The following is a 14711-nucleotide window of genomic DNA, read 5'->3' as shown; positions in this document are numbered from 1 at the left end:
GTTATACACATTTGAGAGAAAAATTTTGATATCTTAATAGAGTGAATATTTTGATGGATTGTTGAATGAATTTGATGACAGATGTTGGGAATCTGGGTCAGGATGGTATGCAAAGTGAGAGTCATGGAGAGTGGTATGATGATGAAAGAGAAGGTGGTGAAAGTATTACATATTAAATGTGGCAAGGCAGTTGGAGTGGATGATATAGCAGTTGAACTTATTAAGAAAGGGGGTGACTGTGTTGACTAGTTTGGATTTTCAATGAATGTATGGATCATAATGAGGTGCTTCAGGATTGGTGGAATGCATGTATAGTGCCACGGTTTAAAGGAAAGGGGGGGGGGTAAAGATGAGTGTTCCAACCTAATATGTATAAGTCTGTTGAGTGGATCTGGTAAGTTGTATGGGAGGGTACTGATTGAGAAGGTGAAGGCATGAGCAGAGCTTCAGATTGGGGAGGAGCTCTGAGGTTTCAGAAGTGGCATAGAATGTGTGTATCATGTGTTTGTTTTAAAGAATGTGTATAAAATACTTAGAGAAACGGTTGAATTTATATGCGGCATTCATAGATCTGAAGAAAGCATATGAGAGGTTTTTATCAACAGTGTATGGCATGTGTATGAGCAGAAGAGGGGATAGTGGATGGTTCCAAATGAAAGATGAAGTACGAAAGGGTGTATGATCTCACGATGGTTGTTCACTTTGTTTATGGATGGAATGAAAAGGGTGGTAAGAGCGAAAGTCTTGTAGAAAGCGGCAGTATGTAGTCTATGGGGGATAAAAAGGCCTAAGAAGTGAGTATGTTGTCTGGTGATGATACAGCACTGGAGGTAGATTCAAGTGCAGAACTTGGTGACTGACTTTGGAAGTGTGTGTGAAAGTAGAAAATTGAGAGCAAATGTGAATAAAATCAAGGTTATTAGACTTTAAGCTGAAGGACAAGTTAGTTGGGGTGTGAGTTTCATTGAAGAAAAATTGAGGAAGTAAAGTGTTTTAGATATCTGGGAGTGGCCATGGTAGAGAATGAAAACATGGAAGCGGAAGTGAATGATAGGGTGGATTAGTAGGCAAAGGTTCTGGGAGAGTTGAAGAATGTGTGAAAAGAGAGTTCAGTATCTGGGAGGAAAAAAAATGGGTAAGTTTGAAGGGACAGTAGTTCAAACAGCATTATATGGAGGCAAACCATGGGCTATAAAAAAAACTGTGCAGAGAAGGGTGGATGCATTGGAAATGAGATGTATGATGACAATATATGGTGTGAGGTGGTTTGATTGAGTGAGAAATGAAAGGGTAAGAGAGTTGTGGAAATAAAAAAAAAGTGTGATTGAGAGAGCTGATGAGGCTGTGCTGAAATGGTTTGGACATATGGAGAAAATGAGCGGGGAAAGGTTGATAAGGAGGATATATGTCAAAAGTGGAGGTAACAAGGAGAATGAGGAAGTGTAACTGAAGATGGAAAGATGAGGAGAAAAAGATTTTGAGCATTTGAGGCCTGAACATGCAGGAAGATAAAAGATGTGCACAGAATAGAGTGAACTGGAGCAATGTGGTATACTGAGATCGACATGCTGTCAATGGACTTCACTAGGGCAACTGAAGCATCCAGGGTCTGTAGGGCCTTCTTGTTGATAGGGAGCTGTGGTTTCAGTGCACAACACATGACAGCAGCATAATGGATGTGAGTGGATGTGGCCTTTCTTTGTCTTTTTCTGGCACTACCTCACTTACACAGGAACTCGTGATCAAGTATGAAAAAAATCATAAGTGTGCTAACTCTACTTAACAATTCTCTTCAGTAGTTATTACCGAGCTAATAGACTGAAAATTATCTTGATATTCACAAAAATAATGCAGAAAATGAGTAATGAAATTAGAACAGCTAATGAATACAGCAACTGATTATCAAAAGTATTTTTCTTATTTATTTATTTATTTATTCATTATACATAACTTTCGTTTCCTGCATCAGCGAGGTGGCGCAAGGAAACAGACAAAGATTATTACAAGTATTCTTTTCGTAACTGCTCACCACTTTCAGCCTTAGCAAGGTAGTACCAGGAACAGACAAATAAAAGGCCTAACTTGCTCACTTTCAATCTCTAGATGTCTCGATGATGCACCAAAACCAAAGCCCACCATCCATAACCTAGCCCCAAAAGCCACTCTGTGCTTTCCTTGATCACTTTACATGCTCTGGTTCAGTCCAGCCACTGGCAGTACATCACCACCTGTATAGCGCATTGCTTCAATCTGCTCTGTCCCATGCATGCCTCTCACCCTACTGAATATTTAGGCCACAACGCCCACAAGCTTCTTTCACTACATCCTTCCATCTCTTCCTTAGTCTTCCCTTCCCTCTCACTCCATCCACTTCTGAAGTGTAGATCCTCTGTGGAAGTTCTTCTTTGCTCATCTTCTACATTTGTCCAAATCAGTTTAGCAGACACTGGTCAGCTCTCTCAGTAAGACAGCTCAACTTTCATTCAGTTTATGATATAGTACACTGTATTCTTATATATTTTCAACACAGTTCTTTTCGGTACATACTTATCTAACTCATTTGGTTATTAAAAAAAAAAGTGACAGAGATGGAACAACTAGTGGGTGCAGAAACAAGAGTGAGCTGAGAAATGCTAGCATGTGGGTCAACTTACCATTCAACCTATACAGTACTTGGTAAAAAATATAGTAAAGAGAGTTGAAAGCAAAACTAGGGAAAATGGGTGCAGAGATGGAAAGTGGTGGCGAGATATGGTGGCTAGTGGCAAGCCTTCTTGAGGATGATACTGTGTTGTTTGCTGAGAGTGAAGAGGAATTGCAGAAGGCTATAAGTGTGTTTTATGATTTGTGTAAGCCTAGGTGATTGAAGGTAAAATGTAGGTAAAAGTAATGGTGTTTGAAAGGAAACAGAGTGAAAGTATATATTTTGTAAAACCATATAGTGAAAGAAGAAAGTGTACTAAATTGTCCTTTGGATATGGGGGAGATAAAAACTGGAAGAAGTGAGACAATATAAGTACCTAAAAGCTGTCTTGACTAAGTGTGGTGACATGGAAGGAAAGATATGGGAGAGACCATTACAGGGTAGAAGACTCAATAGAATAATGAAGGGTCGAGGTGTAAGTATGGAAGTGAAAAGAGGATTAAGGGGCAGCACAGTCCTCCCAACCTTGACCTATGCAGCCAAAACATGGACAAGGAATGAGGCACAGGGGTAAAAAAAAAAAAAAAAAAAAAAAAAAAAAAAAAAAAAAGGCTGTAAAAATGAGCTATTTGAGAAGAGAATGTGGTGTGACAAGATGGAATGAAGAAAGAAATGAAGAGATGTATGAGAGATGTAGTATGACAAGGAAAGCAGAGGGAATGAACTACAGAGTGGTAGAATGGGTGAAATGTAATGCTTTGAGGTGGTCTAGGCATGTGGAAAGAATGCAAGACAGTGAGTTTACAAGGAGAGTGTACGATAGTATAATAAAAGGGGCTGGTGTGAGTGGCACACCACCTGTGACATGGGCAAATAGGGTGGAGGAACACTGGAGGGAGAGAAATACAGGAAGAACGCATGGAATGGTGTATACGAGAGAGGCATGTAAAGACAGGAATAAGTTGAGACTCTTCTAGCATGGCCACCACTTGATGGGAGTTCCCAGAGGGAACAGGCATCACAGATATATAAAGATAAGATAGAAATTGTATTTTTCATATATTTTCACACTTTTTTCAGTATGCTGTCACTTAACTCAAGAACTAATAATTGACTAGGTATTGAAAAAAAAGATAAAATGGGGGGTAGAGATTGAGCTGCTAGTGAGCACAAGAACTTCAACTTATACTACCAACAATGATGGGCATTTTTCATAAAGTACAGCATTATGCTACTCTTTTGTTGTAAGAGCATGTCTTAAAAGGTGCCTCATCTTCACAAGAATATTTTGGTGAAGATTAATTGATGTGTATCTAATTAAAAGTATCACCATGAATCTAAGGTTCTGCCAAAAAATCATACATGCTACATAAAGAAAAATGATTCTGACAGAAATTTTTGCAGGATATGAGACTCTGGAACAAATGAAATTATCTTATATGGCTGATAAAGCTTTACATGGGTGCATCTACATTATCGTACGTAAAGGGCATAAGCTTGATTTATTTGAAATGAAATAATATATTCAAGCTTTGTACAAGGGTAAATTTGGAATCTAGCTATGTTTCTGTACCCCACCACCTACAATGTTTTTAGCATCTACTAATATCATCCTTTTCCTAATGTACATGAACTATGCACTGAGGTGGATAAATACACAAAACATGGTTGTACACTCAGTAAAAAAGTATCTTCCTTGGATGGGCCCAGTGAATATCAAAATGATTAATATGATTCATGTTCTCCCAGTAGGGTTGGCAAGCATGAATGTGAGACAAATTTGCAAACAATTATGGGAGCCCCACTTAATATTTTCACTGAAATATGAAATCAATATAAACTTTATTCTGGCAAATGACAGGAAAAGTTGACAAGGTGTGGCAACAGGGTCTCATCTCAAAGCTCCCCTCTTTTGGCTTCCCTCCCTCGATTTGCTCCTTCACATCCAGCTTTCTCTCTAGCAGATCTATCTCTGTGGATGTTGATGGATCAGCCACAAAATCTTGTCAAGTTTAATACTTCCGATACCCAGTTTTTACCCATCTCTCCTCACAACTCTCATCTCTCCTTTGAAGGTTCTGTAATTCCACCTCTTGACTTAATGAACATACTTGGTATTACTGTAACATCCACTCTTTCTGGAAACCCCACTACTGTAACATCCACTCTTTCTTGGAAATCCACTTTGGTAACAAGCACTCTTTTCTGGAAACCCTATATTACATAAATGCCTACATCTGCCTCTTAAGAAACTGGGTGTCCTGTGTAGGCATCGAAACTTCTCTTCTGAAACGTTGCTCTGTTTATACAACGGGTTGATTCATTCTTGTACGGAGTACTGCTCTCACATTTAGAGAGGTTCTAGCTCTGACTCCTTATTTGATAGTGTTGAGTCAAAAGTGATCCAACTTATAAGCTATCCCAGGCTAACTTCTATAGTTGACCCCCTTACCCTGCACCACAGTGTTGAGTCACTTTCCCTGTTCTATAGGTATTACTTTGGTTTTTGCTCCCATGCCACTAGCTAGACCACACAATACTTAGCAAGTTACTGCATCACATGATCATTGTGTAGCTATCACAACTCAAATGTGGGATGCTTTGATATCTCCTTCTCCCCTCACATGTTGAAGCTTCTCATGTCTTTCCCAATAACTATGACCTGGCACATTTCAAAGGACAGGTTTTGCACTTCCTGCCAAATTTGAAAATTCTTTCCCTAGTCTTTTCTTTTTCCCTTTCATAATTCTCTCTATATTTCATTCAAGCCCTGGCTTTGATTTGGACTTTTGTCTGTAACTGGAGCCTTCAATATCACAAAGAAAAGATGATATATTACAGTAACATGAAAGCACAGCTGCCAATATAAACCAGATCAATGGGCATTTCTCAGAATCTTTCATTTGTGGTATCATGTTTTTCAGATAAAAAAGTGGGAAGATACTTTTTTACCAAGTATACAGTGCCAATAGGTATACTCCTATGTATGGTGAACCTATCGCATCTGACATCTGTGCTAAGACAAACACCAAAATCCACCAAACCATCAGCATAACTCTTCAAGCTATTTATAAGTCACACCTCTCTACTGTTTATCCCTGGGGATAGGGGATTAAGAATACTTCCCACGTATTCCCTGCGTGTCGTAGAAGGCGACTAAAAGGGTAGGGAGCGGGGGGCTGGAAATCCTCCCCTCTCGGTTTTTTTTTTTTTTTCAATTTTCCAAAAGAAGGAACAGAGAATTGGGCCAGGTGAGGGTATTCCCTCAAAGGCCCAGTCCTCTGTTCTTAACGCTACCTCGCTAATGCGGGAAATGGCGAATAGTTTGAAAGAAAAGACCTCTCTACTGTATCATTTTTGTGATGAGTGCCACATTCCTATGAAGAAAACAATGAGCTTTACTTGTAAAACAGGTAAGCAATTTAAAATCCTAAAACAGGCAATGATAATAATCATTAACCCATTGGCTGCTGTGCTGTACATGGTACAGAACATAGCTAAGTGAAAGTGTACCATGTATGGCACAGGGCATATAAATGCCCCAGATGCAGTAAACAGCCAAGCAGCAAATGAGGAAGCAACTACAGGTAACTCTGACAGTGTTTCCACTTCCTACATCCTATTTTATCAACTCAGCCACTCAGTAATCATCCAAATCCTGTTGGGCTTAGTACATCATTTCGTACATCCTATGCAGCAAATAAAATGTTTAGAAATAATATACATATGAAAACCTTACACAAATCTATATCATTAGATTTTTTCTATACTTAATTGCTGTTTCCCGCATCAGCAAGGTAGTGCAAGGAAACAGATGAAGAATGGCCAATCCACTCATATACACATATATATGCATAAATGCTCATACATGCACATATACATACATATCAACACATACATACATATACATACACATAAACAGACATACATATATACACATGTACATATTCATACTTGCTTGCCTTCATCCATTCCTGACGCTACCCCGCCCCACCAGAAACAGCATCGTAATCCCCTGCTTCAGTGAGGTAGTGCCATGAAAACAGACAAAAAAGGCCACATTCGTTCACACTCAAGTCTCTTGCTGTCATGGGTAATGCACCCAAACCAAAGCTCCCTATTAACATCCAGGCCCCACAGACCTTTCCATGGTTTACCCCAGATGTTTCAAGGCCCTGGTTCAGTCCACTGTTAGCACGTCGACCCCAGTATGCCACATCATTCCAATTCACTCTACTCCTTGCACGCTCTCACCCTCCTGTATGTTCACGCCCTGATCACTCAAAATCTTTTTCACTCCATCCTTCCACCTCCATTTGGTCTCCCGCTTCTCCTTCCCTCCACCTCTGTCAAATACATCCTCTATGTCAATATTTTCTCACTCATTCTCTCCTTATGTCCAAACCATTTCAATACACCCTCTTCTGCTCTCTCAACCACACTCTTTTCATCTCCAAACATCTCTCTTACCCTTTAATTACTTACTTGATCAAACCACCTCACACCACATATTGTCCTCAAACATTTCATTTCCAACACATCCACCATCCTCTGTACCCTATCTATAGCCCAAGCCTTGCAACCATATAACATTGTTGGAAACACAATTCCTTCAAACATACCCATTTTTGCTCAGGAATTATAACATATTTGCACACTGAGATGTATATATATTATGCAGTTTGGCAGATGCTCATATGCCTGAGATTGTTGCAGCCTGAACAGTTACTCATTTGATAATCTCACCACACCCATAAGTAATGTGTTACTTTCTCCGTTCTTTCATAATCACCATCTTTCATGTTACTGTAATGATAAATATATGGTTTTCATATCTGATTGCCATCTCCCACAACATAGAGATATTGTTAGGAACAGAGGAAGAAAGACCACATCAACTAACATCCATTCTTTAGATGTCAAGTGTAATGCACTGAAACCCTTATCTGCATCTCCCTTCTATCCTTATGAAGCTCCTGCAACACTCAGGGAGCTGGCCACTTCCACTGTGTGGGACCACTGATAATAATGCATTGTGATGTTGACTGTATGTCTGTGTTGAGAATGCAGAGCAACTAAGTGAAACAAAAAATTTAACAGATTTCTTCATATTCATTTTATTTATTTTGCTTTGTCGCTGTCTCCCGCGTTAGCGAGGTAGTGCAAGGAAACAGATGAAAGAATGGCCCAACCCGCCCACATACACATGTATATACATACACGTCCACACACACAAATATACATACCTATACATCTCAATGTACACATATATATACACACACAGACATATACATATATACACATGTACATAATTCATACTGTCTGCCTTTATTTGTTCCCATCGCCACCTCGCCACACATGGAACAACAACCCCCTCTCCCCTCATGTGTGCGAGGTAGCACTAGGAAAAGACACCAAAGGCCTCATTCGTTCACACTCAGCCTCTAGCTGTCATGTAATAATGCACTGAAACCATAGCTCCCTTTCCACATCCAGGCCCCACACAACTTTTCATGGTTTACCCCAGACACTTCACATGCCCTGGTTCAATCCATTGACAGCACGTCGACCCCGGTATACCACATCAATCCAATTCACTCTATTCCTTGCATGCCTTTCACCCTCCTCCATGTTCAGGCCCCGATCACTCAAAATCTTTTTCGCTCCATCTTTCCACCTCCAATTTGGTCTCCCACCTCTCCTCGTTCCCTCCACCTCTGACACATATATCCTCTTGGTCAATCTTTCCTCACTCATTCTCTCCATGTGACCAAACCATTTCAAAACACGCTCTTCTGCTCTCTCAACCACACTCTTTTTATTTCCACACATCTCTCTTACCCTTACATTACTTGCTCGATCAAACCACCTCACACCACATATTGTCCTCAAACATCTCATTTCCAGCACATCCACCCTCCTGCGCACAACTCTATCCATAGCCCCCGCCTCGCAACCATACAACACTGTTGGAACCACTATTCCTTCAAACTTACCCATTTTTGCTTTCCGAGATAATGTTCTCGACTTCCAAACATTCTTCAAGGCTCCCAGAATTTTCGCCCCCTCCCCCACCCTATGATTCACTTCCACTTCCATGGTTCCATCCGCTGCCAGATCCACTCCCAGATATCTAAAACACTTTACTTCCTCCAGTTTTTCTCCATTCAAACTTACCTCCCAATTGACTTGACCCTCAACCCTACTGTACCTAATAACCTTGCTCTTATTCACATTTACTCTTAACTTTCTTCTTTCACACACTTTACCAAACTCAGTCACCAGCTTTTGCAGTTTCTTACATGAATCAGCCACCAGCGCTGTATCATCAGTGAACAACAACTGACTCACTTCCCAAGCTCTCTCTTCCACAACAGACTGCATACTTGCCCCTCTTTCCAACACTCTTGCATTCACCTCCCTAACAACCCCATCCATAAACAAATTAAACAACCATGGAGACATCACACACCCCTGCTGCAAACCTACATTCACTGAGAACCAATCACTTTCCTCTCTTCCTACACGTACACATGCCTTACATCCTCGATAAAAACTTTTCACTGCTTCTAACAACTTGCCTCCCACTCCATATATTCTTAAAACCTCCGCAGAGCATCTCTATCAACTCTATCATATGCCTTCTCCAGATCCATAAATGCTAAATACAAATCCATTTGTTTTTCTAAGTATTTCTCACATAAATTCTTCAAAGCAAACACCTGATCCACACATCCTCTACCACTTCTGAAACCACACTGCTCTTCCCCAATCTGATGCTCTGTACATGCCTTCACCCTCTCAATCAATACCCTCCCATATAATTTACCAGGAATACTCAACAAACTTATACCTCTGTAATTTGAGCACTCACTCTTATCCCCTTTGCCTTTGTACAATGGCACTATGCAAGCATTCCGCCACTCCTCAGGCACCTCACCATGAATCATACATACATTAAATAACCTTATCAACCAGTCAACAATACAGTCACCCCCTTTTTTAATAAATTCCACTGCAATACCATCCAACCCTGCTGCCTCGCCGGCTTTCATCTTCAGTAAAGCTTTTACTACCTCTTCTCTAATTACCAAATCATTTTCCCTAACCCTCTCACTTTGCACACCACCTCGACCAAAACACCCTTATATCTGCCATTCTATCATCAAACGCATTCAACAAACCTTCAAAATACTCACTCCATCTCCTTTTCACATCACCACTACTTGTCATCACCTCCCCATTAGCCCCCTTCACTGAAGTTCCCATTTGCTCCCTTGTCTTACGCACTTTATTTACCTCCTTCCAAAACATCTTTTTATTCTCCCTGAAATTTAATGATACTCTCTCACCCCAACTCTCATTTGCACTCTTTTTCACCTCTTGCACCTTTCTCTTGACCTCCTGCCTCTTTCTTTTATACCTCTCCCACTCATTTGCATTTTTTCCCTGCAAAAATCATCCAAATGACTCTCTCTTCTCTTTCACTAATAATCTTACTTCTTCATCCCACCACTCACTACCTTTTCCAATCAACCCATCTCCCACGCTTCTCATGCCACAAGCATCTTTTGCGCAAGCCATCACTGCTTCCCTAAATGCATCCCATTCCTCCCCCACTCCCCTTACCTCCTTTGTTCTCACCTTTTTCCATTCTCTACTCAGTCTCTCCTGGTACTTCCTCACACAAGTCTCCTTCTCAAGCTCACTTACTCTCACCACTTTCTTCACCCCAACATTCTCTCTTCTTTTCTGAAAACCCCCACATATCTTCACCTTCGCCTCCACAAGATAATGATCAGACATCCCTCTAGTTGCACCTCTCAGCACATTAACATCCAAAAGTCTCTCTTTCGTGCGTCTATCAATTAACACGTAATCCAATAACGCTCTCTGGCCATCTCTCATACTTACATACGTATACTTATGTATATCTCACTTTTTAAACCAGGTATTCCCAATCACTAGTCCTTTTTCAGCACATAAATCTACAAGCTCTTCACCATTTCCATTTACAACACTGAACACTCCATGTATACCAAATTATTCCCTCAACTGCCACATTACTCACCTTTGCATTCAAATCACCCATCACTATAACCCGGTCTCGTGCATCAAATCCACTAACACACTCATTCAGCTGCTCCCAAAACACTTGCCTCTCATGATCTTTCTTCTCATGCCCAGGTGCATATGCACCAATAATCACCCATCTCTCTCCATCAACTTTCAGTTTTACCCATATCAATCTAGAATTTACTATCTTACACTCTATCATATACTCCCACAACTCCTGATTCAGGAGTAGTGCTACTCCTTCCCTTGCTCTTGTCCTCTCACTAACCCCTGACTTTACTCCCAAGACATTCCCAAACCACTCTTCCCCTTTACCCTTGAGTTTTGTTTCACTCAGAGCCAAAACATCCAGGTTCCTTTCCTCAAACATACTACCTATCTCTCCTTTTTTCTCATCTTGGTTACATCCACACACATTTAGAAACCCCAATCTGAGCCTTCGAGGAGGATGAGCACTCCTCGTGTGACTCCTTCTGTTTCCCCTTTTAGAAAGTTAAAATACAAGGAGGGGAGGGTTTCTGGCCCCTGCTCCCGTCCCCTTTAGTCGCCTTCTACGACACGAGGAATGCGTGGGAAGTATTCTTTCTCCCCTATCCCCAGGGATTTCTTCATATCTATTGAAAATTGCTGCACTAAAGGCATATCAAATATATAGACTAGCTGCAGTCAATGGGTTAAAGATGACATTCGGGGAAGCAATAGAAATCCAAGTCTCACCTGGACAAGGCATGCATTGGCCAATTGTCTGCCTGCAGAGAGGACAGAGTGTGTGAGTGGGGTCTGTTTGGGCTAGGCGACGCAAACAAGGCTCACAAAACGTGTGTCCACAGGGTCGTGCAACTAGAGGACTGTAGAGTATGTCCAGACACACAGGGCATTGAAGGTGCTCAGGAATCATCTCCTCTTGTTCTTTACTCAAATCATCCTTTCAACAAGACAAAGAAAAGTTATCTTATACTTGTAATACATTACAATCTGTGATGCATTTTGATGTCCATGATTGCTTACACAATCCTTGTACCAATATGTGGGATATGCTACGTCCAGTTATAAAAAGATAGCCATTACATAGCTATAAGCAGTTTTGTAACTGAATTCTTCTGAAATGTTTCTATATATAATAAAATCTTTCAAAACTAAATTAAATCACTAGAACCTGTCCTGATGATTTAGAGGTACTCTGAGGTATCAGCAAATGCTTTCTCACCATAATCATGCACGGGCTATGCCCAAAGAAATAATAGTATTTTAAAATCAACCGTCATTATATGATATCAAAAGACTACAGCATGAATTGTAAATCTAGTTGACACAAGGTTGGTCCTATTAATAATCAATCAAAAATCTACTTCAAAATAATTTCTAGAAAGACAGCCACATCTTTGCAACATATATTTGTTTCCTTATTGACTGCTTATGAGCCTTTACGACTTACATTAGTTTACCATAGAGTCACATAGGTCAAGAATCTAGGATATAGAAATGAGTTATTAGGGAGGAGCATGTGGTATGACTAGCTGGAATGAGGACAGCTATGAGGGGTCATACAAAAGATGGTACAGAATGCACAGGCAATAAATCAATTATGGAGTGGGAGAATGGGTGAAACATAGTACTTTGACATGATACTTTGAGGTGCTTTAGGCATACGCAAAGAATGCAACATTGGTTGTCTACAAGAAGAGTGTATGAAAGTATGATTAAAGGGGTTGGTGTTAGAGGAAGAGCACCTGTGACATAGGAAAATAAGAGTAGAAGAGTAAAGGAGAGAGAGAAATGGTGGGAGAATGCACAGCATGGAGTGTGCATGGGAGGCATGGAAAGACAGAGATAAGTGGACGTCCCTAATGCCATGGCTACCCCCTTGATGGGAGTTCCCAGAGAGAATGGGCATCAGAGATATATAGAGATAGATAGATAGATATGAACCTAAAATGTGTGAAGCTGAGAATGTAACTAAAAATGTGCCATTTCTTAAACTTATCTTGTTTCTCACTTAAGCAAACCAAAAGTAAAGATGAGTATATAATTCAACAGCAATACTGAAATGATTTTAGGCAAATGAGTATATAATTCAGCAGTAATACTGAAATGATTTAAGAGAGATGTGTGTATAATCTAACAGCAATATTGAAGTGATTTAAGGCATGATTACAAAGGTGAGAAATATGAATTCAGTAACATGAATAATGAGATTTACAACTGATACCATGTCTAATAACAGAACATGAAAGAACATTGGCATATTAACTGAATGACGAAGAGACAGATGTCTCAATTGGCCTTAACCACAAAAACCACTAAAAACTACAGGCTGTGACTGCTGAAAACCAACTTTAGTTTGCCTAGCTAAACCTAAATGAAATGTACAGGTAAGCAATCTGCTATCAAATCATCTTCATAACCATAGGCAGTATAAAGATTAACCTGTAGCTTTTATTCTTGCATTCAGGCTTGAGAAGACTGCAACACGCAAAGTCTACATTGAAAGAAAGTTTGAGAAGTTATTAAAAGCTTGGACATAAGAAACAATCCATTGTTATGTAGCCAGAAAATGATGTAAACCTGCAATGGTTATGAAACCTATGAAGCTTGTATGATGCATTACTTGCAGAGCTGTACAAGAATTCTTCCTAGAACATTAAACTCTTCTTTACTTATTTACAGGTCTATTATTCGTTGAATTACCTAATGTGGGAAAAGCCCTGAGAAATTAATCATTCTTACTTAATAAATCTAAGTTAGCTCATTACAATTTGTAAACATAATGAACAAGCAGGCTTCCCTGAAGTAGTAACTGATCTGCTATCTGTATCTTCATGTGCTACCAATAGTGGGTTTAACTTAATGTATGTGGCAGGACTCATACGTTCAAGTCAACTTGTCTGTTAATTGAATTTTGACCAAGATGAGACAAGTAAGGATGTCTGTAGTGCAAGTGAAGACAGTGTTGCCACTACTACCCACCTATTTCTAAAACACTGCACATTTTTCAGAGTTTAAAATTTTGCTTTTCTTTTTTAATTATATGTGAATCACAATTACTAAAACAAGAAGAGGTTCACTATACAGAATAAGAGAAAATCAGTAATAAATCTTTCAGTGAAGGTAAAATAAAACCTGCACAATGGCATCTGACTTGATACTCAGGCCTTACTCCCACAATTTCTAACGTTTTGTGCTGACACAACTACAAATCTTCTATATATTATCAGAGGGATACCAGGAGACAAAATAACCTCTGGGATTATTTTATTTTTCAGTGATATATGAATATCTTGAAACTGTAAGGTTAAATACATATTCTATTTTTCAGTTTTCATTCATACTTAATTGCCATTTCCTGCATTACCACTGCAGTGCCAGGAAACAGACATAGAAAGATACACCCACTCACATACACATATATGTACATAAAAACACATTCATGTACATATACATACACACACATATATATATATATTATCATATATAATATCTTATACTTAACTGCCATCTCCCGCATTAGCGAGGTAGAGCAGGGAAACAAATGAGGAATGGCCTAACCCATCCACATACACATGCACATATACATACATATACATTTCAACACATACATACATATACATACACAGATATATACATATATACACATGTACATATCCATACTTGCTGCCCTCATCCATTCCCATTCCCACCCTCCCACATTAGAAAATAGCATCCCTTCCCTCCAGTGAGGAAGTGCCAGGAACAGACAAAAAAGGCCACATTCGTTCACACTCAGTCTCTAGCTGCCATGTGCAATGCAACCAAACCACAGCTCCCTTTCCACATCCATGCCCCACAGACCTTTCCATGGTTTACCCCAGATGCTTCACATGCCCTGGTTCAATCCACTGACAGCACATCCACCCAGGTACACCACATCGTTCCAGTTCACTCTATTCCTTGCTCACCTTTCATCTTCCTGTATGTTCAGACCCCGATCGCTCAAAATCTTTTTCACTCCATC

The 14711-nt window shown here is 39.9% G+C and overlaps 1 protein-coding gene across 2 annotated transcripts in view; it reads right to left on the bottom strand.

Moving 5' to 3' along the window:
* Positions 1 to 14711, bottom strand: part of LOC139762807 (uncharacterized) — a 129728-nt gene that overhangs the window by 5065 nt on the left and 109952 nt on the right. For both annotated transcript variants that reach the window (XM_071687965.1, XM_071687971.1), the window contains exon 7: positions 11438 to 11645. In XM_071687965.1, coding sequence (XP_071544066.1) covers positions 11438 to 11645 — 208 coding nt within the window. The remainder of the gene's footprint in view (positions 1 to 11437; positions 11646 to 14711) is intronic.

Source organism: Panulirus ornatus, chromosome 3, assembly GCF_036320965.1.
Source record: "Panulirus ornatus isolate Po-2019 chromosome 3, ASM3632096v1, whole genome shotgun sequence".
Lineage (NCBI taxonomy): Eukaryota > Metazoa > Arthropoda > Malacostraca > Decapoda > Palinuridae > Panulirus > Panulirus ornatus.
Note: the sequence above shows the minus strand (reverse complement) of the source record. Positions and strands in the feature narration are given on the sequence as shown.